At 42.9% G+C, this 27,162-nt stretch overlaps 1 protein-coding gene across 1 annotated transcript; it reads right to left on the reverse strand.

Annotated features, from left to right (window-relative positions):
• Window positions 1-1,628: 1,628 nt before the first annotated feature.
• LOC119464152 (alpha-soluble NSF attachment protein) lies at window positions 1,629-27,090 on the reverse strand. The gene is made up of 10 exons (XM_037724990.2): window positions 26,797-27,090; window positions 19,278-19,357; window positions 18,285-18,401; window positions 16,572-16,618; window positions 14,732-14,809; window positions 14,016-14,071; window positions 12,832-12,916; window positions 11,453-11,557; window positions 10,228-10,296; window positions 1,629-8,087 (listed from the first exon to the last, which is right to left on the reverse strand). The coding sequence occupies exons 1-10, from the start codon at window positions 26,886-26,888 to the stop codon at window positions 7,938-7,940; spliced, it is 879 nt and encodes a 292-aa protein (XP_037580918.1). The 5' UTR covers window positions 26,889-27,090; the 3' UTR covers window positions 1,629-7,937.
• Between the last annotated feature and the right edge of the window lie 72 nt (window positions 27,091-27,162).

A 27,162-nucleotide genomic window follows, 5' to 3' on the forward strand; every position in this document is an offset into this window, starting at 1 on the left:
GTTGTTAAATAACAATAGCAATTATAATGCCAGTCTTCAAATAAGAGGTCTGTATTTTGGTGTGATCAACAGAGAGAAACATTTAGCTTTTTTGTGAACTTAAAGATCTGTCTTGAAACTAAAGTTTTTCTTCAACCAACGGCACCACTTGGTCAAACTTTGCTTACATATATAGCATCCGATATGCATCTCTCGGTGTGAAGTTGTGAATGACGGGTATGTCATTGAATTGCCGTAGTCTGATCATGCACGAGCGAGCTTCTCAAAAGGAGTTTCAAGTATATCCCTGTCGCATCAAGGTAAAGTTCCTTCTAGTGTTTTATTTTAGTTTGTGTTGGGTCCGATTGTGTTCGAAAAGCCAGTTGACTGATTGGCTTTCTTTCCTGTGCCAAAATGGCTGAAACACGAAAAAATAGTTCAAAATTCAGCTACATGACACTGATGTACCAGTGCCAAGGTTTCGGTGCAAAATTCAGGCAGTCTTCTTTTCTCAAGATTCCAAGAAGTGATTGAAAATAGGGTTTTAAAAGACTGCTTTGCCAGTGAAACCTCGTATAGGTGCCCTTGGACATCGAAGTTTCTTGTATGCTTCACAAGCTCAGACAAAACCCAACGTTTATGGTGCTTCACCATACTTGGGGTCACCTTGGTTTCACCGGATTCACCTTGGCCTCACATTTACCAGGTGTGAGCACACCTCATAGGTTGCATCAGCACTGGCCAAAATTGTGAACACCGTCTGGTGCCAGAAACACTTGCGCACGTGTTTTGCATTTCTCCTGCGTACATGCGAGAATGGCAGAAACTGGTCTCCAAGTTTGTTTTCCGTGGTTGTCCCGCTGCAAACAGTGCAGTCGTGATTATAAAAGCAGCTACAGCCATTCCCTCAGCCAGTGGACTTTTATATAGGCACTGGTCATGTGTGAGTAACTTTCAAGACCAAATCGAATAGTGGCAGAAGTGAATCAAAATGAAGTGCTTTTTAAATAATGAACAGCCATTTTTAAAATACATAGCCATGTTCGCATTGTAGGATTCATAAGCAAGTTTGCCGTTACATTGCACCTTGGGAAGCGTGATTAAAAGCATAAATGGGGCATTATGAACAAGCAAGCAGTTGGCTCGCATATGTAGGACTCTTCGAAGAGTGCTAAAGATTGCTGTGTAGCTGCTTAAGTCGGAGTTCCCGAGCGACGTCGTCTGCTCCACTACGAAAGTTCTCGTGTCCTATGCCTTTACTATGCGCACGATGACATTTATCCTACTTTTGCTCCGACTTTATGCTTGACTGCACACAGTTGACGTTTCGAAATACTTAAAGACTATTAGAAAAATTTAGCGGTTACAAGTAGAGACTATTCCATTCGAAGACCGAATCAAATCACTATTTGATTCAGGTATTCACACACACACTCCACCTCTCATGACATGCCTCTTCTTCAACATGACTCACCATTCCTTTCTTCCTCATCCTTCTTTCCCCCCTCTTTCTCTCTCCTCGTCAAGAAAAAAAAAATTGGGACTTGGCCACATTAGCTGCTGTCTTCTAATGCGTCCAACCCATGTTTTTTAGGCCGGACTGGACTGCACACTGCACTGGACAGTGGCATTGAGACAGGCAAATAACATTCACTGAGATAACATCCTTTAATAGATATCAATATATGCCCAAAGCCAAGACTCCACACGGCCGACAGACGTGCTCTGTTGAACAGTGTCAAGTCGGCCCCAACAAGCAGATCTGAAAGTTTCTGAAGAGCAAGAATCGCGGACATCATTCTCGCACACAGAGGCCTAAGGATACAACCAAGCTTGAATGGAACAGGGGGGGCGGAATCCCATTGACTCATGGAGCCCGCACCCACTTGTGATCATTGGCTACGGACTCCAACGGACACAGGAGTTTCATGCAAAAACTACCAGATGAGAATCCGACACTAACAATGTTAGCATTAACGAAACTGTTAAGTTTCATTCTTCAACCTACCCAAAAGCTAATCTCGTGTTGAACAAGCTCCCAGCTTGGTGGTTCAACCTTAAAATTCCACCATCCCAGCAACTCTGATTTGTCCTACACAAAAAAAAAAGCACAAATCGGGCTCGGGATCGCAGGGTCTGAATCCACCCAGAAAAGCTTAAGAGTCAAACTAGCGAACTATACTCCGTCTTACAAACTTCACACAGCGCAGTGAAGGCTCGGCCTTGTATCAGCCAATCAATAACAAGGGCCACTCCATGGTCCAGAAAAGGGCTTGCCCAATGCGCTCTACTAATCCTTCCATGACGACCTTCATTTAGTCGACGTTGCACAGATGGCAATCAGAGGTGGGACAATGGAGGAGCCCTTCTGGTGCTCATTTCTGGTTGGTTGGTGCAAACCACAGCTTTCTTTTCACAGCATAGCCCATTCAGGCACGGTGTCCACACTTCTGAGTGCAACTTATTGCCCTCTTATCTCGAATGGTGACAAAAAAAGAAAAAAAAAAGCAACGGAGCTTTGGGTGAATTGAACCCCCTCAACTCATTGTGCCTCCATTTAACTCGGTGTGCTGCACATCACGTATCGTGCCATGTTCTGGCAGTGATGTAGTAAGAATAATTATTTTTTCAATATGTGTGCAGCTAAAAATTAAATTGTGCACGTACTTCAAGCCTGTGATTCAATTCATTTTATGCGAAAAATGCAACATGACTGACTACACAATAAATAGATATTTAACCACATTCCAATTGTGAAGACTCACTAGAAAATGCACGAAGCAACATCCTTCCATGTTGTCTTTCGTGCAATGGAGTGTTGAGCGCCTTGGAATAAAGTGGTGTCAATTTGACGCATTTACAGACAGTCCATGATATAATTTGCGCCTGTAGGGACTCTGAGAGACATGGAGTACGGTTACAACTAGTTGACTGACATGACCTAATCCTAAGCAGTGTATGTGCTATCGACACTTCTTGTCCACTGTCTTGTAGTTGCACAGTTTGCCAATATGTTTCACGGCCGCCATTCCCGCCAGGTTCCCCTTTTTCAAGCTGCAGCACACAGCCCTCGAGCCACGACAGTTCTGCGTGTGTGAGGTCGGCCATCTTGGTGCGGGCAATTCCTTACATTCACTGGGAGGGCCCTGCAAAATTTTGCATGGGGTCTTTTGTTGTGGCCACACTGGCCTCTAGTAGTAATTGCATGAAACTCCACGTCGGTATTGAATATCAGTGTTAATGCAGCAACTGCGTGCCCAAACCAGACATTCACTCATTTCAGAGGTCTACGGACCTGCTATCAGCACAGAAAATAGGTCTGCACTGAAGATGGGAAAAGCATGACAAAGCTCTTATGAGGCAATAGACAAGGCGATAAAACACTTTGGGAAGGGGAATGCTATGACACGATGAGTAGTAGTACAAGGACAGCAATGATAGCATGTGCATATATAGCTTTTTTTTTTTACATTATTTACACCTTGGAACCTGAAACAATAAGGCTGAACTGCAACATGCAAAGCCCAATATTTTAACACTCTCGAGAACACTGTGCAATATATGCATGTAGCATGCTGTTGACTAATGGGCGACCTTCTAATGCTTTTGTTTCCGGATATGCTAAACACTTTTTCTCTAGGCTGGGGATAACCCGCAGTAATATATTGCACGCTAAGTTTCACATGCAAAAAGTACACAGTTTCACACAAGCATAAACAAAGGACAATCTGATGCTAGCCCCTGCAGCGACACGCAATGCTCAATGAACAATCGAGTAACATCTAGGCCTGGCATTCTTAGTCTTTCAATCAGTTGGCTCAAAATGTCTTCGATGATTACAAGTTTGTTAGCAGTCAGTTAAAGGAAACCATAGAAAAACAAAGCATCAATCTGATACCACTGTTTTTACAAGAATAACAAGTTTTGTATTCACCTGACTAAAGACAAGTGATGTTCTTAAACTTGGCTTGAACAAAACGAATATAAGTCATCTTGTCAAAGCACCGGCACTCCACTGAAGCTTCCCTCTTAACATGTTACTTTAACTGCAATTTCGCATTCAACTTCAATTTGGAAGCGACCCCCACCCCCCCGTTACTTTAAATGACAATTGTTATTTAGCCTGGAAGTACTGTTTTATTAGACTATTTTCGGAGATTCCCCTACAGTATCAAAAACGGTCTCCACACGGCGAGTTACTATTTAAATATTGCCGAAATTTGAAGAGAAATATTAACTTACCATCATTTATCACTCTGAGAATTTTATGATGAAATGTTCAGCAGTGCTGAACATTTCACCACAGTAAGAAAGCTTGTAAAAACAGACAGCGAAGCTGGATGTCAAAGAAAAGTGAGAAGACCCAACAAACTATTCTCAACAGAGCCCACAGCAAAGTCAGGAAAAATCTATGCACTACGCATGACTCTCATGCGAGGAAACTATTTCGGCACCACACTACCCTCTGTTAATCTTCACAGAAACTAAAAAAAATAATAATAAAAGTGATACACTGTATCCAAGTCTATAGCTCTGTAGGAACATGAAAAATTGGGTGACCAAAGCAGCTGTGACACGATTCAGATGCCAAGTCAAGCCCAAACATGTCAGACGCAGACTTGGCAAGACACTCTGCAAGACGAGACTCAAAGGTCTCATAAAATTTATGCGAGGCTTTCTAGAAACATCATGGTATTGTTTTATATAGACTATTTGCTTGTGGTGCAGGCCTCAGTGTCTGTATAACAGAGCAGCTAACCCTAAAGTCACATGTGAAAAGCTTTGTCTAAGCAACATTACGCGAGCGAGAAAAATTGCCATGCCGTGTAACTCACTCGCGATGCAACTGTGTGCAATCAAAATGTGTCGTCAGCTATGTACAAAAAATACACACGCAGAAGTACAGTCCGCCACAGCAGTTTATGGGGCACAATATTCACGAAGCCTCGGCACAGAGCCTTGAATTCACAAATTTCAATTTGCCTTTGCGACCTACACAGCCTAATGTGATCCACTAAAATAAAAGTGCCGTGCCAACTTGACAGAGCAAGAACATATTTGTCGTGGAGCCCCTGTCCCATGAACTTTTGAGCCCAATTGTACATCCTTAGTAAGAGCCCACGCTATGCCATGGCAGACATTTTGTCTCGTGTGGAGTGACACACAAACATACAATAGTTTTGGTTCGATGTTCAATGCTAACCCTAACATCTGACGTGTGCAGCAGTAGCAACAAATGTCAAAGTGGTCAGCTGATTGCTGTCCTGTTCCAACATCACTCAAACGTTACCACACCAGGATGGCCAGCTTCATTTGTCGTAAACAGACTCGGGCATCTGTATATCCCAACTACTGAGTTATAGCCGATTGTTGCTTTTATGGACTTAAATCTTGTTCGAACTTTTATCTCTTTTCCGAGACGTGTTAAGCTAGTATATATCCTTGCCTTCATGATTGGACTGGAAGGAGACTTTTTAAGTACTTTTTTTATCGCCAAGATGTTGAAAGCTCTCCAAGAGCTTCCAGCATCATCACTTATTGCAATGAACACGAAGTGGCAAACTAAATGATGATGTCTCGACTCTTCGCCAGTGTTTTGTACAGGTCGATCAGGCACAAGGCAACAAAATTTTAATTGAATCGCTTAAGCCTCCCCACTCATCTTCGGGTATTTGCACGCCGCGCCACTTATTCAGGCATGTTTTGAAAGGCTATCTGCCGGCTTTCAGCTAGCCATCCTAGTTATGCATTAACCCCATCTTCACAGCAGGTCAACAACATGAAACGCAATGCAAGTTTCAGATTCCAGTCTCCACAATGGACGATGACATTATAGCACCAGCACGGAGCCGTGGAGTTTGATTGAGACAAATTAATGGGCACTCAGTTGTAAAATGCGAAAACGGGAACTGGCTAGACACCAATAGGCAGTAGATGTCTACTACGTGCGTCGCAAATGATGTGTCAGAATTTGAATATACAAGACGCACACATTCAGAGCAGTAGGCTTAATTGGAAGCAAGGCAGACACACTGGCTCTTTTTTTTTTTAGTGGGAATGTCTTCTTCTAGCGTTGCTGTCCACGCTTTAAAAGCGCAGAACAGAACGACAACATTCAAAAGAAGCAGCACAAGTCGTGACTGGGAAGGGATCCTTCAAACTATGGGGTGGCAACAAGCGTTAACACGAAGTAAGGTTTTCGAAATGCAACCCTACGGTCTAGCTGCAGCTTTAAGTACGCCTCCAAGCCACCCCACACAACCGACCTAACCTTGGCATGCCCACTGAGAATCTTTGCTCTGTGAGCCCCAATTCCTGGCTTGCCCAGATTAGGCTCAAACTGAAAGTTTTACTGATATCTACGAGAGAAAAAAAAAAAAAAACACAGATCACAATGCACTGCTTCCATAAATATTATTACTACCACTTTACACATGCGAAAGAGAAATAACTCTTCTGCAGCGAGATATACAATAAAAGGTCCATTTTTGTTCTGATTGACAGAAATGGTACATGATATAACTGCAACGCAAATGTTCAACAAGATGCATATCTCTTTATTATCACTTGCTTCGTCGTTGCCATTCTAAATCTAGGACCTTTAATTAGCGTTGGCATCGGAAGTGCTGAGAAACTTGCAGGAAAAAAAACACAATGTAAATGAGAAAACAATGAACTGAGATTAATCTGTCAACAGCACATGAGCCATATAATGAAGCAGCCCTCACCAATGACATCAACTGAGCTACCAAATAAAAAAAAATGAAGCTTGGTATTATCCGGAGCTTGCTGCTTGCCAACCAGACATCTCATGTGATCTGAGTGATGCGATAGTGATGCCAATAAAAAAGCCACTCCAATGAAAAAAAAAATAAAAAATTACTTGGGAAGATCTTAGCTTATCTTGGAAAGCAACAAAATGCCTGCGGTTCCAGCACATTGCACGAGTGTTTGGATCTCTCCCAACATGGGAAAAATTAAACTATCCCAGCATGCCAAACATGATGAGAATATCAAGACACAGTTGCTAAGACTCAAAAATGAAGAGCAGGTTCACGCTTCCCTAGGAGGGTCACTCAGGCCAAAGGAACACTGCAATTTAGAGCAAATCGGACAGGCTGGCATGAATGACCCGACAGACATCTCGACAAGTGACACATCAGACGCCACAATTGTGCTGATGTGATGTAACCCAATCAGGTGATGACTCAAAAGAACTTTGTGGGCAAGTGCAGTCTGGTCTATGGAACACTCCAGTTTAGAACAAATGTTAACCCACAAGTCACACCAGCACACAAACACAAGTTTTATGGCTAAGCTGCCACAGTTGACAAAACAGGTGCCACCAGACAGATGCCATGGCCGATCTGGCGCGACTGACCCGACAGGTAACATCTCAAAAGAACTTGTTCTCGGACAAGCTCTGATGTGCATGTGTACATACATATATGTCCCTCACGCCATCTGAAAGAGTGGACTGACAATGTGTTTAACAAACAATGCGTTTCATGACACACAGCTCGAGCTTAAGCTGTAAAACCAAACGAGGCGTTCATTATGCCAAACTAGGCAGGTGCCATGACTGATCCCGACATTCTCGCTTTTTCCTTTATCTTACAAACTACCGATGGTATCAAAAGTGCCAGCTTTTCTTTTTTCTGAGCTTGCGAATGTAGCCTTCGGCCTGTTATGTTCCTTTATTTTCAGTCTGCCCACGCCAGGAATTAAAACCCAAAGGCAGACGACAAGTAACAAGTCTTTGCGCTGCACAAACAATCCTGGCTGCTGTTCCTCACTTTTCAGGTCTCGAACTTCAAAACATAACGCTTCAAACAAAAAGGGGGGAAAAAAATGTGGGACAGCAGGGCAGACGGAACAGACAACAAAGATGCGTCTCCAGACACCACTTCTTATTTTTTTTTTCTTCTACGTTCGTCCCACCGGGATAGGAAATCTCTTTAGCGTAGGTCAGGCGTCTCCTGCAACGACTTCTTGATGCGGAGGAGGATGACCGTGTACCACTGGTCCAGCCGAGAGATGGAGTCGTACTCCTTTACGGTGTCCGTGAAGCCTTCGACGTCCTGGTCCTCCAGCTTGCCGATCAAGGCCTACAAAGTATTTAATCACAGAGTTGAACATCTCAAAGCAACATTCTGGCTATGAAAGCAACCAGTAGTGAGGAGCTTCGGGTTAATTTCAACCGCCTCGGGTTCTTTAACATGTGCCCAAAGATTGGTATTATGTTGTGAGGTTTAACACTCCGAAAGAGCACAAGTGGGCCCTTGTTTTTCGGGTAAAAGCCGATAATTCACGATTTTTTGCACCTCAATAAAAGTTTTAGGAAAATCGAGTTGAATCTGATTTCACCCCAAAGTCTTGCCCTTTCGTAAAGGGCAAGAATAAATGCCGGTGTTACAAAAGCAGTCAACACTACCTGCCTTGTGTGAGCATGTTGTCAAGATGTATTATAGTTAATGTTATTATTCATATATGAATATATGATACTGCATGCTTCGTTTTCGTTCCAACACTCAAGCAAAACCAGGACATGTAATATATTGTGTGCCTGCTGGCATTGAGTGAATGAAAGCTTGTTGCCAATTTAGCAGCTGCATTTACATGAATACGACAATGGCGCATCGCACCACACTTCCCGCAAGTCACAAGCATGTAAACGGTGGTAATCCTCAAGGAAGCAGACGCAGTGCTGACGTTACCCTGCATTGCAAACGGTGGCTGTGACGAAATAATGTTTTCCCAGCTAAGGCGCATTCAAAAGAACGATGCAGATTGGGCTAGTTAGCATTCCGTTAAATTAGTTGAAAGGCTGCATAGCGCGAAGCAGTAAAACAGGACGGCAGGGACGGGACCAAAGGCCCAACCAGTCTAGGATGAACACAGAAATGCTCAAAATGCACACGATCGTTATGTCAACAAGGCCTTGTAAGACAAGAAAAAGGCATCAGACCTCTTCAAAATCAAGTGCGTGCGCACTATTTGTGCTTCTTTTTCCGATGGCAAAAAAAAAAGGAAAAAGAAATTCAGAGCCCTTCCACTACTGTGAAGATGGAATGCCAGCAAACTGCGACTATGGTGGGTCTGCTATAGTGAATTTATGTATTATCATATCGACTATAATGAGCGTTTTCGGTATGTTCATCAAAGAGCAAGGACACCGGCGTTTTGTTTTCGCCCGGCGCAATGGCCAAGTAGTGCGTTTGTTGCAGCCAAGTCCACCTCATCGCCATAGACTAGCATATGAGTCACAGCGTTCATAGCCGCGGCACACTATACGGCATCATCAGAATCCTGACGTCAGGATCCTGGAAGATGTGGGTTAACGAGCGTCCATCCCATAGCGAGTCCAAAGGGCAACTGTTGATAACAGCGCTAGCTCAATCTCTACGTCATGAAACAAAGGGGCACAATGATTGGTGGGAGACGGAGACACTTGTGAAAGAGGCATCGACAGTGGTGAGGTGTATAACAATGGGCTATCCATCATCCATTTTGACAACTGTGCTAAGGCACAACTGGCGGGAAACCGCCACGCACATGGAGCCAAAGCCTATGCTGATGATGATAGTTTTTTTCTATACGAAGACACGATCCTGGGGAACCTAGCCCTTAACAGCTTCGCTATAAAAAAAAAAGGAAAATGCAGTGGATAAGGTAAACAAGGCATCGCCAAGAACATTATTTGTTGATTTTGCCCTAATGGGGTTACCTAAAAGTGCAAATAATGCCCACCAGCATTTGACCACCTAGGGGGTTCTCGACTGTCAATTTATTGCATCTAATTAAGGTCTGGGGGCCTCTAAGCCCCAGAAAAAAAAATAATGGCAAGCCTCAGACAACCCCAGACAATTTAACATAACTTATCAACAGCCAAGTTCGGTTTCGTTCCCCAGGAGGTTACTGTGTCGTGACATTGTGACGCAAAAGGTGGTCACGTAGGAGCAGGACATTGTAAGGCTTTGACATCAACTCCGGCTTGCCCAGTCGTCTGCTATGCTGTTACATCAGCCCGTCGCGAGTTGCACCATAAGAGGTGACCAAGTGAGCCGCAGCGAGTGTCGAAAACGTCACCATACAAACCAGTACAATGCGGCTCAAAATGGTCTTGTGCGCCCATTTTGGGGCATCGTACTGGCAAGTGCAGTACTGCGCCGAAGTTACCACATCTGTCAACACTTGTCTTAAAATAACCATTACATACAAGCACTAGGAATTCATACATATTCTCACCTTGACTAGCTTGTATTCCCTTGAATCAATGAATGAGGGGCACATCTGTTCATACTTGTTCAGTGCATGCTGTAAGAATGGTTGGGTAAAGACACTGTAGCAGCATCATCAATGCGACAGTGACAAGGCAACGGTGCCATGAAAGTGCCAATGACAAGATAACAGTGATAACATGACAAAGCTGACAGTGACAATGAAACAGCATCACAAAAGTGTCAAAATAACATTGTCACAAAAGTGACAGTAAGAAGACAACAGCCACAAAAGCGGCAGTGACCAGCTCATAGGGTCAACAAAGTGACAGTGACACTGGCCTAAACATTAGCAATAATCAGTTCTATTCCTAGCAAGCACATGCGAACAAAATACAAGATGTTTCATGAATTCTTTTGCCACAAGGTTACGTTTAAATAGTTCTTTCCACGAACAGTTTCCCAGTGGAATCAACTACCTGTTGAAGCAGAAAATGTCAGTAATGTGCACACATTTACGTCTAGAAAATGTTGTACTGATGAAAGCAGATACAGTGAAGATTGTCACCTTTTGATTGTTGTCTTTCTTTAGTCTTTCTTTCTTCAGCATCTTATTTCGGCTTCATTACTTTGTATGCGTTACACTCATTCAAGCTGATTCATCACTATGATAATGTATGGTTGTGTTTTTCAATGCTCATCCTGTATCAATTCTAGCTTTCTTTGTGACAACCTTGTTGGCGAATTTTAAGTTTCGTTTCTTTTATGTAAAACTGCACATGTGGCCGGTTCCTGAACAAAATAAATGCCACAGAAGTGACAGTGACATGATAATAGTGTCACAAAAGTAACGGTGGCATGAAAACAGTGCCCCAAAAGTGACACTGAGGAGATAACGGGGTCACAAAAGTGGCAGAAACAAGATTATATATAATGTCATAAAAGTGCCGGTTCCTGAACAAAATAAATGCCACAGAAGTGACAGTGACATGATAATAGTGTCACAAAAGTAACGGTGGCATGAAAACAGTGCCCCAAAAGTGACACTGAGGAGATAACGGGGTCACAAAAGTGGCAGCAACAAGATTATATATAATGTCATAAAAGTGACAATGACAACAGTATCCCAATAATGACACCTTTATCATCATCATGAGTCTGCCTATCGTTTGCACTGCTCAGCTCTCAAGGTCCCTTTCCTGTACACTCCACCAAAACAAGTTTCCGCTCATTGATGAACATGATCAGCTCACCTGTGCGTTGAGGATGTCGACACACAAATGGCAGAGTGCAGCGCGGAATAAGTATTCCTTGGCGCTGTACTTGAGCAGCTGGTTGTCTAGGGACGACGCTGCCACCTGCGAAATGGGGTGGTTACTAATCTGTAAATTCCTCCAGAAGCCTGCGCACGCACCGACAATGACAGCACCGTATGTCACTAACCACAGTGTTCAGAAATGCATCTTAACTTGAAGCTCATGATTGACTTGATCTGAATGGCGCCTTTCAGCAAACATGCCGAAGGAAATTCAATGAGTGTCCTGGGCACGTTCTCGCCAGGCGTCATTTAGATCAAGCCAAGCATGAGCTTCAAGTTAAGATGCATTTCTGAATATGGGGGTAAGTGCCGATTTCACTCACCTGGTGTGGCTCAATATATTAGGGGTGTTCAAATAGTGAAATTTCCAAATCGAATACAAATATCTGAGAAAAAGAATTATCGAATATCACATCGAATATTTTCTCATTTTTAAAGCTGCATGAAATATGAAGTTTTCGTGGAGTCCATTCGGTAAAAAAAGAAAGATATCAGGCTTATATACATTGACACATGCATGTAATACCATTCACAATTACACGCCTGAACAACTGAGGAGCTTGTAGATGATTATCTGGAGTACCAAGGCAATGACGGTAATGAAACAATGTTACCAGGTGCACGAACGATGTTGTGTTCAGGTGAACTAGAGAAGTGCGATACTACGGCACCGCACATTGTTTTAGAGGGGTGCAAACATGGCGAGACGGGCCAAATAACAAGTTGGAACAAATTCGTATACACTAGGCTGCTTAAAAGCAAGTCATTCTTAGTGAATGACAGGAAATGATTGAGCAGAAGTTATATGACTTGTACTTTCTCGGGAACTGGTGCCCCTGCTCAACAAATGTCGCTACCCTGCAGCAGAATCATTCGGAATAGCCCTCGCATCCAGTCTCCCTCGAGACTCCAGTAAGTGTCTTGATTCATTACATATTCAAAAGAAATGAGTATTTGACAACTTTGAACAGTCAATTCTCAAATCGAATAGCAGAGACTATTCGATCCGTATTAGAAATTTCAAATACTTGCGCACCCATGCTTACTATCCCTCTTTTTATTTAACGTATTTGCAATCATATTATCACATTATTATCGCACAATAATCACAATTACCTACGATAGTAAGCTTGATTATGTGACTCATCACAGCAGAGTTTTAAATCAGCAACCTGGCGCTTAGCCGCAAAAACTTCACAGCCATTGAGCCACAAACGACAGGCACTAAGGGAGAGACAGCGCATGAAGCCGTGCCTTTCAATGCCTCGGAGCCATGCACAAATGGAAATGAACAAAACGACGATTTCTGCTCACCTGTTCATAAATGTCAACCGCCTTCTCATACTGCTCCAGCTGGGCAGCATACCGGGCAACATTCAGCATGCACTTGTTTGCAGAGCTGCACAGACCAGATCATCATTATCATTACCACTGCCATCGTCAGACAAATCATCACTGCTACCATTTCCAATTATCATCATCGTTACCACCACACCATCCTTATCAGCAGCCGAATTCATGTCCACCGAAGGACGAATGCCTCTCCCAAGCAATCTCTAGCTATCCTCTGTGACAGCAGACTCCGAGCCTGTGCCTGCCCATTTCCTAATCTTATCATGCCAGCCAATCGTCTGCCACCTTCAACTGCACTTCCCTCCTAATGTCCCCCATTCTACTGCTCTAACAAACTCTAGGATTTCACAGAGACCATGCAGCACCTCAAGGTCAAGAGGGTGTGGCACCACCCGGTGTCAGTGCCAACAACGGCTTGTCTGGTGTTACACTGCATGCTACCAGGCGCTGCCCCATCTCGGAGGCCATGCATTCACTGCCTTCGCAAGCCATGCATTCTCCTGTGCGCGCTCGCTGCTGCGTTTACAAATCAACAGGTCATAAATAAGAATCAATGTATTGCCATTTTTAAGGGGCAGCTATGGCAATTACCTGAACATTTTGAGCAAAAGTTGGGGAAAAAAGCTTTGTTCACAGTGCGCACGGTGCTTTTCCTTGCTGTCGTCTGCTACAGCTAGCACGCGAGTCACCTCCACAGCATGCTGCCAGGGCTGTGCCATAGTCTTGTTGCATGCTCCCTATACTAAAACACATTTGAAGAAAATCTGGCCCTAGTGCCTATGTACGCCACTGGCACAGCAATTAATCCGGCGTGACAATGATGGACTATACATAAATGAGCCCCAGCTTTGCCCCTTTGGCTTCGAACAACCTTCTAGCCCCTTGCTTTAACCAAATATTGTTACATCAAATTTGCTGTATGGCAAGGATGAGCCTCACACATGCTCAATTCCTATCATCGTACCATTTAGAGAGTGTTACAAATAAAAAGTACTCTTTAAAATGTCTGAAATTCAGGTCTAATGGTGCGCACAATCAGAAGAGTCGAGGCATATTTGTGCAGTCGAAATAGCATAGCAGAATGTGAACCAGTTACTGTGAAAAACTGCTGCAATGCTAGAGGGGGCAGAACTGTGCAAACATACCTTGTAGATTCCTCGCCCTTGAAGTAGTCAGCTGCCTGCTCGTAGTGGGACATGGCCTATGACAGAACAAAAAAAGGCAACACGCTTTGGTGCTAAGGCAAGAAACCAAGACGAGCTTTGCTTTGGGAACGCATATCTCAAAACTGGTGTCATCGACAGAATTTGTTTCAAGTGGACGTGACTTTCGAAGTCACCGGCTACAATTCGTAAATTGCACTATGTACTGTAAAATAACTTAAAACTAAATTAGCTATACTTCGTTAATTATGTGGGCTTACTTTTTTTATTTTTCAGGCAAATAACGTACGCCTCTGAGAATAAAACAGCTCAAGAAGTAGGATTGTGGTAATGCCATGGGCAATTTTTGAAAATTATGTTAGCGATAAAAAGAAACAAGAAAACTACCCTGTATAATGGAGTAAATAAGTACTAAGCTTGGATATAACAAAGTGCATGAAAAGTTTTGGGTAGATTTCGGGCAAAGGCACACTAGACCGCTAAGACTTCCCGAGGGTGCGACAACTACCTTTTACAACCTTGCTGTGTTTTGACGTAGTAGCAGTTGCTCTGATTTGCATGGATATGCAAAGCTCTTGTTTGTTTGTTTCAAGGAAATGTACCAAAAGCTTTCAGCAATAGCTCATAAACTAAAGTAATACTTTTACACCACACTGTGCTTACCTTTGCAACAAAACAACAGGAAAACAGTCGCGTACCTTCTCGATGTCGACCACTTCCGACTCGTATATCTCTGCTATTGTCATGTGATGCTTTGCAGCTATGGTGAAGCGGCCCTGTAAACAGGAAGGAGTTTTTCTTTGCAACGAGACATTCATATCACACAGTTGAACCTCAATGTAGTGAACGCGAATGTAACAAATCATTGAAGACGAGGGCTGTTCAATAAAGACCGAAACTGGTGCTCTAAAATCTTTGTTGAAGACAATTCATCGGCACATTTATCCATTTTTATATGATCCCAAGTGAAATGCATGCGGCTCACCATTTCTACCAACATAGCTAACATGGCTGAAGCAATGATTTGTCACTTTCTTAAAGATCGCCTCCAATGCCTTGACTACACACTGTTCCATGTCAAAGCGATGTCCTTATCTACCGTGATGTACTTAAAGGAGTCCGAGAGTGCCACATCTGGGTTGTAGGACAGGCAAGGGGGATTGTTGCGAAGCTTCAAGGAATGGATACACATGCACTTTATGAATGGTTTGCCTTTAGGTGCCGCACGCAAGCCGTGGCAAAGACAGACGACAAACACATTGCTTTTAGACCACAGTGACTTTTCCGGTGACTTCGCTGTTGCCGATTTTGCCTGCTTCAGGAACTCGTCTGAATAAGCTTGCCCCAAGTGGGTACCCCCTCTGGTGTCCTTTCACAACCAGAAGACTTCCAAGGGTATGGTCGAGGACCGGCAAGCAACACTTTTTTCACGAACAGAATTTATGTTTTTGTAAAACTTAACGAAACATTCATAAAGAATTGTGGAATGAGCCCAAATTCATAAACATTACAAAAAATTCCAAGAGTTGGCAGGTACGGGTGGATCATACTGAACTTGCAACACAAAACAAAACAATGACGAAAGCATGAAATAAGTGCCGCCCGTGTTTTTTGTTTTTTTTCTTGCTTTCGTCTGCGTTTCATTTTGCACTGCAAGTACACTAGTTTCAGCTGAAAAAAATTAAATAAATACAAGCAGTACATTTGCAGAGGAGGGTTCCATAAACGGGGTGCACAGGAATCCGCAACTAGAGCTGCTTATAACTAATAATGAGTGATCAACAGATTGACGGACATAAATGCTGGTAACTATGCACTGAGCACATTAAACTGAAAAATGCAAGAACATTATGCTCCATGCATTAAACGGGTCATACCAGTAGTATTTGCAAATACAACAAAACCAAACCGAACAGAAGCTACTGTGCAAGAAAGGGTACCAGGAATACAATGCTAAACATAATGAGCATGATTTTACTAGCATGATAAAGCAATAAAGCAATGGAGAAGCAAATGATAAATATTTTAGCATATAAGGTAGACCACTCCTTTGCTTATTTGCGATGAATCCTGATGTCGTGCTAATAATTAAACCAAGGTTAGAGCAAATCTTATTATTGCTGTACACATTGGACCGCTGTACACAGTGGTTCGCTGCACACGGTGGACCTTGTCAACATGATGCAATGAATTTACGCCCCAGTAGTAGGTCCAAATGACCATACAATAGATTGACTTTGAGTTAATGACACGCCGACACAGAACGCATACTCAACAGTAGCATTCAATAAGCTCAGTAAAATTGAGCATTACGACAGCTCATGCTCTCTGAACATTTGACTGTAAGACTGCGAGAAAGCATTTAAAGCAGCACTAAACATTTTCGCTGTCAAAGCTGTGAGACTGCCAGTCAAAAATATCAGAGGGCACAAACAATGGAAAGTTTCTGGCCATTCAGTCGGTAAAAAAACGGTTTACGTATTTTTCCTTTTTTTTTTTTTTTTACTGACAATCAACCTGGTTGGCAGAAAACCTTACCATGTCTGTGTATATTTCAATAGCCTTCAGGTGGCAGTTGACGGCCTCTGAAAAAGAATAAAAAAGAACAAATATAGAGTGCAATATTATTCATCAGAATGTGAAGATTATCTCCCTGATTGTTACACTTGATGCTCCACAACACCCCATTACAAACTGTTTTCTTTTATAAGCTATCCACCCATGAATGCCAACAGCGACAGCTGTATAATTTCCTGTGAAGGGTCTACAGGTTGTCTTTTTTTTTTTTTTTTTGGCATGTTGCTGTTTTAGTGGTGAACTTTTCAGAGGAAGGTTTAACCTCCAAGACGACTCCAATACATAAGAAATGTAGAAATGCCCTTATTGCAAACCAGCTGAATTGGTCTGACTGAAGTTATGTGCATTTAAGCGAATAAAAAAAGCTAAGTTCCGTCTGTTAGAAGCAAAATCTCATTTTGGGGCATCAAATTTCTTACAGAAACAAGTGAAAATTGGCAAATTAATAAACATGTACATTAGGCACAAGCCTTGCAACTCGAGAAATCTTGATCAAAAATGCAAGAGACTGCAACACTTTTTACGTGTCTGGAAAAGCTGCCTGTCACACATTACTGCTATAATTCAGTGGTCTATATAATACATTTTGTTCGACTTGAGACATCCCAATAAATGCTATTTAGAGAATGGCGATATCGCTCTTCTTTGCTGAGTTACAGCCTTTTAGACATGATGCTTTATTTATTAAATTAATTTTCCAATGTTCCACAAATTTATTGAAGAAGCGTTACCGGTGGCGTAAATAAAAAAAAAATTTGCCCCCCTTCGCCCTAACCCCATCCGGACACAAGCTTTATCTCTCTCCCTCTCTCCCAAACAGTCTATACAGTGTAACTGTTTCTTTTAAACACAACAAATCTATTTAAATTTGGCATTGGATGTCGAGCAAATGATGCTGCCATTATTATGCTATGCACATGCAGATAGAAACTCCTGAGCTAAGACTTCTGCTTAATAAAGTACTGACACGAAACGTTGGTGTGTCCCCCCCCCCCCCTTTTTTTTCCCAGATAAGGTGTTGATTCCTCAGTTTCAGTATGAAGCCTCAATTCCTCGAGAGCACCACAAATTATTAACTACAGCACGTTTTGTATGGCCTGGCAAAAACGCTCGTCAAGCACAGTGCCGGCCTCGGACATGAAAAAGGTTACTTCTCGCGTCACCGAATGCGGAGGTGACGGGTTGAAGGGAACACAACGACCATGTCGCTGAAATCTGCCACCCCCCTCCCCGCGATTGTTTGCTTCTCTTGGAAACGCAGGGGGAGGCACTCTCTCCTCTATTGTCTCATCGAACACTTGAATGGACTCGGCTTTAGGCACCACGAGACACCCACAACGGGTGTCGATGACGAAATGGGTAACCTTTTTCACGTCCGAAGCCGTGCTCCTCCTGGTGCACATTTTGAAATGGCCGCATTAAAAGCTAACATAATTAGTTGCTGTGGTCTCGAGGAACGGAGACTCCACAACGTAATTACTGGGTCGAGGGCTATCCAATAAAGTAATCAAAACAGGGCAGGAAATTTCTGTTGGGACTCCTTCAAAGCAGGGCCCATGAAAAGCACAGACACACGTGTGCTGTTTTAACTCGGTCGGGAGCAACAAACTAGCCTACTGGTAGCTGTTAAAATCGAGTGAGCTGCTTTTAGGCAACACAGAAAGCCTTTTTCACCTTGCGGGTCCGACTTCTTGTAGCACGTGCCAGCATCCACAAAGCAGGTCGCCGCGTCGTGTCGACTGCCGTTTTTCAGGTGCAGGTTGGCTGCTTCACAGAAAGCACTCCCGGCCGCTGCAGGCATTCAAACGTGTTGTTTGTGAACAACTCGTGAAAACTAATAGTGACTAAGCAATTTCACTTTCACGCTTAACAATAACAAAAGAATATCTTGACCACAACCCATCAGAAACGTGAAAGACGAAGAAACACAAAGGACAAGTGTGTCGATTAGCGGTGCAACAAAAGTGAAATAAAAGCATCAGTCATCTATGAGCGTAGGCTTTGCCAAATCATAGCGGTATTCTCAATGACAAACAAGCATGATAAAACTGCTAATGCCTTCATTTCTTCAATTAGCACATCTGTTAGCCAGAGTGTACATTTTACTCCATCGTTAGAAACAATTGCTTACCAAAAGCAATAACTTCCCAATAATGTTGACAATCGCAATTTCCGGTAGCTGGATATATTTCAGAGCATTGTTTCAGTGCAGTGCATGTTTCTGAAATTTCATTTTAGTGTTTATATTAAAAGAAAAAGGTCACAGCTAATCATAACAATGTAGCAAGAGCCATGAACAATGCCACGGAAGTCCTCCTAGATCAGCTCAACATCATTAAATATGTGGCAGAACCATAATTACTGCCCATAACACTTGCGAAGTCAAAGCTGTATCGTGAAACTTGAAACACAAATGTGCTAAAGCTGCAAATCCAGTTTAGTGTCTTTATCAACTCAATCTAAATGAGAAAATTGCACAGAATGCATTAATCAGAATCTATTATTTTACTTTGTTCTACTTTGCGCCCGGAGAAATAAATAATTTCATCAACATAGAAAGCCACCTGATAATTGAATGCGGTGATTACAAGAGAGTGACTGTAGTAGTGAAATTCACAATAAGGAGGGCATAAAAAAATATATGCAAGGATTACGTATTGAACGTACCACTCCATTTCTTGGCCATCTTGAACATGTTGGCGGCGCGTGCATACATTTCGCATGCTTCTTCCAGTTTAGATGAACTCCTGCGCACATGAAGATTGAAAAAAAAAAAAAAAAAATGAAAGAAGGCACAGGCAGTAAGAGGAAGTGTAACAAAGTATTACTACTCATTGCTGGGCTAGATGGTTCATACTTATCATGGTGTGCTAGGATGCAAAATAAGTCCAGGAGAGTGAAATAAGGTCAGGAAAGTGAAATAAAACTAGAACAGGAAACAGCGTCACTTACAGCTTAGTTTATTCATAGCAGACAGAGTCACTTTTGAACGGCGCATAGAAGACACAAAGAGGCTTTTGCCTCTTTCTTTTTTCTTGTGTATGTATGCAAGAAAAAAATAGATACTACTACTACTACTGCAGCTGCTACTACTATAGGAAAGGTGGCCGCGTGTGTAATCACATTTGAGCATTGCAATCGGACAACGGTGACGAAATTGTTAAAATGTACGCCTACTTTAACATACAATAAAGAATTGATGTTCAGCGTTGCACAAGGCCACAGACATATCGCTGATAAAAATGCCTCATTTCTTTCTGATGTTACATGCCTCGATTAAAGGGTAGGTGAAGCACTTCAAAAGAAGAAAAGTTAGCTTTCCACAAATTATTATAGTTTTTCACCCCCTGAATATGAAAACCATATTTCAACAGGCCACAAGTCACTGCAACGTTGCTTTAATTTAGCAAAAACGAGAGGCAGCGTCTGCGGGAGACACTGCGGGCAGATTAACAGGCTCTGATGACAAACATGAAGGCATCGCGGGCATGGGTGAGGCACGTGATTCGCATAGAGCGCTCACGTGACTCCCGTGTTGAAGTCATCCTTGAGGCCTGTTTTTCACCACAATGCTCGGCACGCGAGAGGGGCGGAGCATCGACGAACATTTAAACGGCCAGTCGAGAAAATATGAAACGATTTACACTGTGGCAGCCTCTTCTAACAAACCACAAGTCTTCCAATTCTAAAACTTCTTTAGCGTCCCTTAAACTCATGTACCAATGCATCTTTGCTTCTGCCGATACTGAGGATGTTGGGAAGACATGGCTGACACACGCAAGAACCACACTGCTTAGGCAAATGTTCAGCAATCTTGTTCTTGCTACGAATAAACTTAGCTGCGAGTGACTCTCTTTCGCATCCTAATCTTACTTCACATTCTTTTGCATCCTATAAAACTAAGAAGTAAGAGGCAGCTTAAAGTCTGGCGTCTCCTATCTGAAATACATGGGCACAGTCAAACAAGTTTGCTCTGCATCCACTGCATCGAATTTGATGAGCTTAGCTTCGCATAAAGAAAACAACATTATATTCTACCAACTGCAGGGAGAAAATATGTTATTTAGGTCAATTTCCTTTTTAATAAATATTGTTGAAAATTGCAAAATTTATATAAAGTGAACCATTAAGCTTGCAACTCTATAACTCCCTAGCACAATATCACAACTCTCTAAACTGCAAATAATAATGCAACTAAAACAGACAAAATGATGTATTACACGCCACACATTGAAATATATCACTAGTACATATGTAAGCAGGATTCTTGCAACATCCTTCTAAACACTGCAACCAATTTCCTATTATGTGTGAACTTATCCCATTCGTCCACTTCAGATGCACTATAGAGAACTGCAATATCCCCTTTTTTTTGATGCAAGGTTAATTTGGAGTTGTGGCTCATTTTTTTTTTTTTTGAGACATTCCAATTTAGAGACAATTTCTGTGTAATCTACAAGGTTCTAAATCAAAATTCTGCTTCCTAAAGTCAGCTGTGCTCCCCCCCCAGCTTGCCCTCTGAAACGCTGCAAATTTCATTAAGTCAGTTCACAGGTTCTCTAATGAGAGCATTCCTGCATTTAACACGTTTGAATAGGAAAATCACAATTTGCCCAAGCTAAATAAAGCCTCCTCTTAAATGCTTTTGAGAGAGTAAGGCTGACAATTCAAACATGGCACCTGCAAGCCCGACAGAACAGGGCCATTGTTGTCTTGCCAGCATAACGACAGCTGTCACTCTTTTTTTTTTTCTTCATTATGGTTGTTCAATGGGATGGAACTGACACTGGAAATGGACAAGACGCCTCTAATTTGTGCTAGTGTATGCTTTATAAAACTTCATTCAGCATTCAGCCAAAGCATGCGACGCAAGCAAGCTACCTTACAATCCTGCCAGACTAGGACCCACCTCAATTTTCAAATGAGTGAAACTCATACTGACTAGCAGTACAGGTGTTTCTGCACTGGAGAATAATGTTCATAATGAAACAATGATGCATTTCATAGGGTATTTTGAATATATACTTATTTCCCAAAACTGGAGGTAGGCACAAAGTTATGTCTTAAGCACTGGCCGACTCAATTGTTCAATCCCCCCCCCCCCCATAACGTGTCTCAAAGAACCATCAATTTCAATGCCAAGTGGTGATTTTTTAATTAAAACTGCATTGCCCCATTATCTCACGAACTCTGATGTTTGTCACTCCTTTATAAAGTTTGGTGAGCGTATCTCCAATTCCCTGTTTTTAATAATCACAGACATCCATCGCTGCAACACATGGCACACTTAATATTGACACACATATTTATTTGTCCTGTTTCCTGGAACCGTATTTCACGTGCTAACTGTTAAATGTCATCGCTCGGTGCAAGACGCACCTGCACGGCTTAGAACTTTCTCGAATGTTATTGTTGATGCTATCTGTTGCTGCCGAACTTTGTGTAATTAGATTGTATGCATGACACGAATAGTGTTGCCCTTTCTGGAAAGTGAGCGAGCACCAGCAGTTACTGGTACCTGTAATTAACTGTACCTGTAATTACCAGCAACTGCTGGAACCTTCGACGAGTCACGTAAAATAGCCTGACCTGTATAAATTCATCTGACCTGTAGATCAGGTTTCGACGATCGACAAGTGTGCTCGCCGCTATCACTGAGCCGAGTGCTAGTTATACTGCTGGGCGCAGGTTCACCGAATAAACAGTTAGTTAAGCGACTAGTGGTTGTGCCACTGGGAGTGGTTGTTCACAGTTACTACAACGTGACGATATGATTGGTTTCTGAAGCAGTTCAGAAACTGCAGAGTTGGTGACCAGGAACGCTGTAGCAGAGAACTCCAGATTAATTTTGACCACCTGGAGTGCTCTAACCTGCACCCAAAGCAGTCAGCACTGGTGTTTTCTGCATTTTGCCTCAATTGAAAGGTGGCCGCTGTAGGGCCGGGAGTCAAACCCGCAACCTTGTGTTCAACGGCGGAAGGTCTTGGCCACCACGGCGTGACAGAATGGAAATGACTACTACTGTATCTTTTCCGCCTTAGCACCTAAACCAAATTATCTCCATTTTTCACTTTATGCACTTATGTACACGGTACCTGTCAGTGGTTCGAGTCAGCAACTGTGAACGTGAAAGTGTTACACATGCACAGATAAGAGTCCGTGTTATCTCACATTCCTCCCCTGCACACAGCAGCTGGATTTCTCATGCTGGCTATCAGTCGATTATGCTGCATGCATGGATCGAATGCCTCACGGCAACAGGTCTCGTCTCTTACACATTTAGAGGGACACCAAATAGGAACACTGTCTCAGTTTATACTGATAAAGTACTCTTCGAAAATTTTATTTTCGTATACTTTATGTTAATAGGTTGATTAGTGGAGAAAGAATAAAATGCCAAAGTCTAATTTTTCAAATTTCAAGCCGGAATCTCCACACCGGTAGGTCAGTGTGGCGTCACTGATGTAAACTATTTTCTCGTATTTGGGCTGTGGTGGTGCCGTAAAAGTTCTCAGTTCGCTGCTTTTGAATGCAATGTATTCCATCTTTACCAATAACAAATTAACTAAACCTTAACATATACTGTCGAAATGAATGCTGTGACGGTGAGTTGGCGCGGGAACTTCAAGGTGCCGGTGCCACCTGTTTTCTTATTGCGTCCTTCCCGGCTTACCAACCCTCCTGTCATGGTAAGAGTGGCTATTTTGGCACTGTAGGAAGGTAATTTACAAATAAAACTCAAACAGTTTTTCTCCTTAATGTCCCTTCAATATTGTGTAATTTCTAAGGGGTGTGTGAATGCATATTCTAGATTTGATTTGTATGTGATTGGACAATTTGCCATTTAAAAATCTTCAAATACTCACATCTGTGCAAACATAAGCCACAACGACACTTATCTGAAGTCTACACAGAGAAAGACCATTGCAAGCAGGGACCGTTCTGAATGATTCCGCCGCATGCGTATTGCTTGCACAGAGGCAACACTGGTCAGTGAGCAAAAGCGTGCAGCCAGTTTAACTGCTGCACAATAATTTTCAGTCGCTGAATAAGGGTGCTTCGCCTTTGGGCAGCGTGCAAATTTGCCATCTCGATCTTAGGCAAAGCAATTGTTTACTTGGCGACCACATTTGCATCCCTTCAAAGTGATGTACGCTTCTGCAGTTTTACACTTAGCTCCTTCAACAAACAACTCTACTACATGCATCCGGTCATGTGCTTTATCTTTATTTCACTAGTATCATCATGGTTACACCATATATCACGTTTCAGTGATCATCTTTGGTTTTTTTTTTTTCTTATTTACAAGCTGCTCAGTTCAAGAGCATCTGTTGCATGTATAAAATAATGTAAATGTGGCTTTTTTCTTAAGATGCAATTAGCACAACCTTTACTTCTTAGTTTCAAAATTGAAACAGTTCTATATTCGATTCACCCATGAAAGGTAATTCTTCTGCATTCAATTCAGTTTGGAAATTTCACTATTCAAGCAGCCCTAGTAATTTGCTAACGTGAACAAACCTAAACTAGCCAGACAGTGCTTTATCCCTTGGCACTGTTAGAAAACATGCCAGTATCATCAAAAATGAGGGCATGTTTAAACAGTGAACTCTCATTTCAGTTCTAAAACGACATAAAAATGACAGAGCTAAGGAGTAGAGCACTGCATTTTTCACGTCACATTTCCCTCCGTCTAACGAAGCCCATTAGGGCTAAACTCTGCCTTTTGGCACGATTTAAGAAACTCTATTTCATGACACCAAATTCCAAGGGAGCATGGTGGTAATAGCTGTCACAGCTCTGACGGCAGCTATCACCACCGAGCCAAGTTAGTGTCATGCTGCAATGATAAGTATTACTACCGACAAGCAGAAACACGAGGATTCACTGGATTCTTTTAATTTTTTTTTCACTTTGACCCAGTCACTTGCCAAATAGTAATCTGCAATTTCTAGCCAAAATCAAACTGGCAAGCTGTTTTGAAACACTATGATCTCCGTACACATTATGAAAGCTTTATAAAGTTGATTACTGACAAGTGACACCTTAGTGCTCAAATCTTGCATGTGAATTACATTTTGCAGTCTACTTCATACGTTATTACATTTAAATGTAAGCATCAGCAGAAATGTCTTTATTAACCAGATATCAGGAAGTATGAAACCAATCAGCAAGAGATAATCTCCAATATGCCTTGAAACGTCGAGACTGGTTTTTAATCTTTTGGCTGGAGATTTTGACTCTTCCTGACAATACATTCAACTCCAACATTTCCTCTACTAAGTGGGGAAAAAAAAAAAAAAGAACAGTCGCATACAAACTCAAGACACCCTCATTGACCTACACTCAGGGAGAGCGCCTGGTCTATGTGCTCATTGGTATAATTTAATTGTGGGGTTTTTCGTGCCAAACCATGATCTGATTATGAGGCATGCTGTAGTGGGGGACTCTGAAATAATTTGGACCACCTGGGGTTCTTTAATGTGCACCTAAATCTAAGTACACAGGTGTTTTCGCATTGGTATACAACGGACAAGAGGGTCTACATGTTTGTGCAACCTCACTACCAGTTCGCTTTTCTTATTACTTATTTTGTCTTCTGACAACACACGTGAAACAAAAAAAGCAAGCAGCAGCAATGCAGCGTCCAAAGGCTCCAACATTGGTTCACTCCCTAACAGTTCCAGTTCATAGATCACAGACGTTACAATCTATTTATTTCTACGGTCAACCAGAACATTAAATGTGGGAATACACACGTCAGATCACAGAATGTGCCTCCATGGGTTTTCGCGCTAATCAGTTAGCGATGAACACAAAGAGAATCGCCGAGTGCTGTAATCAGCAAATATGCAGGTCATCGTACTGAAGTCATACACCTTTCATTTCTCTGGTGAAGGGTTAGTGACAATTGCCCAGTTAAACGCGCCAAACATAGGTTTTTTTATTTCTCCTTTCATTTTTCTAAATTTGCCTCCATCACCGGCTAAAAAATAACAGTGGTCGCTCTTTTGACAAGCAATTTCGTCATTATACGACGCACCTCGGCGGCGACAACCACCGCATTTTAACGAAGCGGGCAGCGATGCGATCGATAAGCTCTGACCCCATTTCGCATATACTGTTGCCTTTGTCTCAGACAGTAGCTAAACATGGTTTTTATCTATTGGCAGCGCACAAACTCTTTCGCGACACCCACTTGCGAAGGACCCACCTAGGCAGCGACAACGCTTCGATCCGATGCGCGACGTTTCAAAAAGGGGCGGAACTCGGTACAGACTATGCGGTAGACTACAAAACCGACCTGTGGGCGATTTTTTGGCGACGTCGTTTCATTTATTTTCTCTTTTTTTTTCGGCGATCCACCGCCCCCGAAATACGCGGTCTACGACACACGGGATTATGACAAATAATGACGCGAAGTCATATGGGGTTTCGATGCCCGCGCGCGCTCCCGAGTCTGACTGACTGGCCACGACATCGGGCCTTCGTTTTCATTGCCGGAGTCGTATATTACATGTAGCTCGAGGAAAACGTTCATGCGTCGTTCTAGCTTTTGCGACGCACACATCTGCCGGACATAGGCACCTCACATCAACGGGGAGCCCACTCGGCAAAATGCTACATGTCAGCTGTTGCCTCTTTTCAACTGCAAAGTTCTTTTTTCACGGCTCCGAAAACCGCTGCTTGACATCGCGATTGTGTTTTCTTTCTCGTATTTATTCATTGGCGCCCTTCAAACATCTACGCAACAAGCGGGAAATAGTTCGTACGCCACGGTTTAGTCAGCAACCTAAACTGAGCGAATGCGGATGTGTTCACCACTACGGACTTGCAGTTGACACGAGTCGCATGGCCAAGAGAATTCTTAATCGGATCAGTTCGCAGGATGGAGATGTTCGGTTTCAGAGGTCTCCGACACATTACGCAGACGCGAATGTAGCAGGGATTTCGCAATTAAGAATCCAAGAATTAGCAAGGGGCCTGCGAGGTATCAGACGATCACACCACACTGCGGCAACCGCCGCCGAAATGTCCAGGTAGCAGGAAAAGGCTGTCCCCGCGAATGTAAAACGCGGCGGCCGGCTGGCACTCGTGTTGTAGAAACACAACAACGCCTCGTCAACGCATCGCACCTGACAGACCTTCAGCTAACCCTCGCAATAGCTACGTTCACTGCACTCACCCAAATAACGACCCGAGAAAGCCCTGGGCCGACTTGATTTTCTTCTCAGCATCGGCGACAAGCTGCATGGCTTTTTGCTCGTTGTCCGCCATCGTTCTGGGAGCACTTACGTCGACGACGGTTTCGGGATTAGGCAAACACAAGGCTCCGAACACACGCCACCGGCTGAAAAACTTCCCGTTGCAGGGGCTTTCTTTTTTACAGCACGGCAGGTCTTTGCAGCATAGCCAGACTCCCGTGTGTATCGACTTGACTCAACGCTTCGTATGTGCGTGTGTGTGCGTGCGCTACCGCCGGAAGTTGTCGTGATCACGAGCTCTGTGCGTCAAAGGATCACAGCCGTCGATTCTGCAGCAGCGCAATTTC

This window comes from Dermacentor silvarum, chromosome 9, assembly GCF_013339745.2.
Source record: "Dermacentor silvarum isolate Dsil-2018 chromosome 9, BIME_Dsil_1.4, whole genome shotgun sequence".
NCBI lineage: Eukaryota > Metazoa > Arthropoda > Arachnida > Ixodida > Ixodidae > Dermacentor > Dermacentor silvarum.

Excerpts from the sequence above, each read along its gene's own strand:
- LOC119464152 (XM_037724990.2), bottom strand. The coding sequence starts at position 26,888 with ATGGCGGACAACGAGCAAAAAGCCATGCAGCTTGTCGCCGATGCTGAG. Across the intron at positions 16,619-18,284 it reads CAAGAAGTCGGACCCGCAAG|AGGCCGTCAACTGCCACCTG; the intron begins GTGAAAAAGGCT and ends ATTCTTTTTCAG. Across the intron at positions 14,072-14,731 it reads AAGTGGTCGACATCGAGAAG|GCCATGTCCCACTACGAGCA; the intron begins GTACGCGACTGT and ends GTTCTGTCATAG.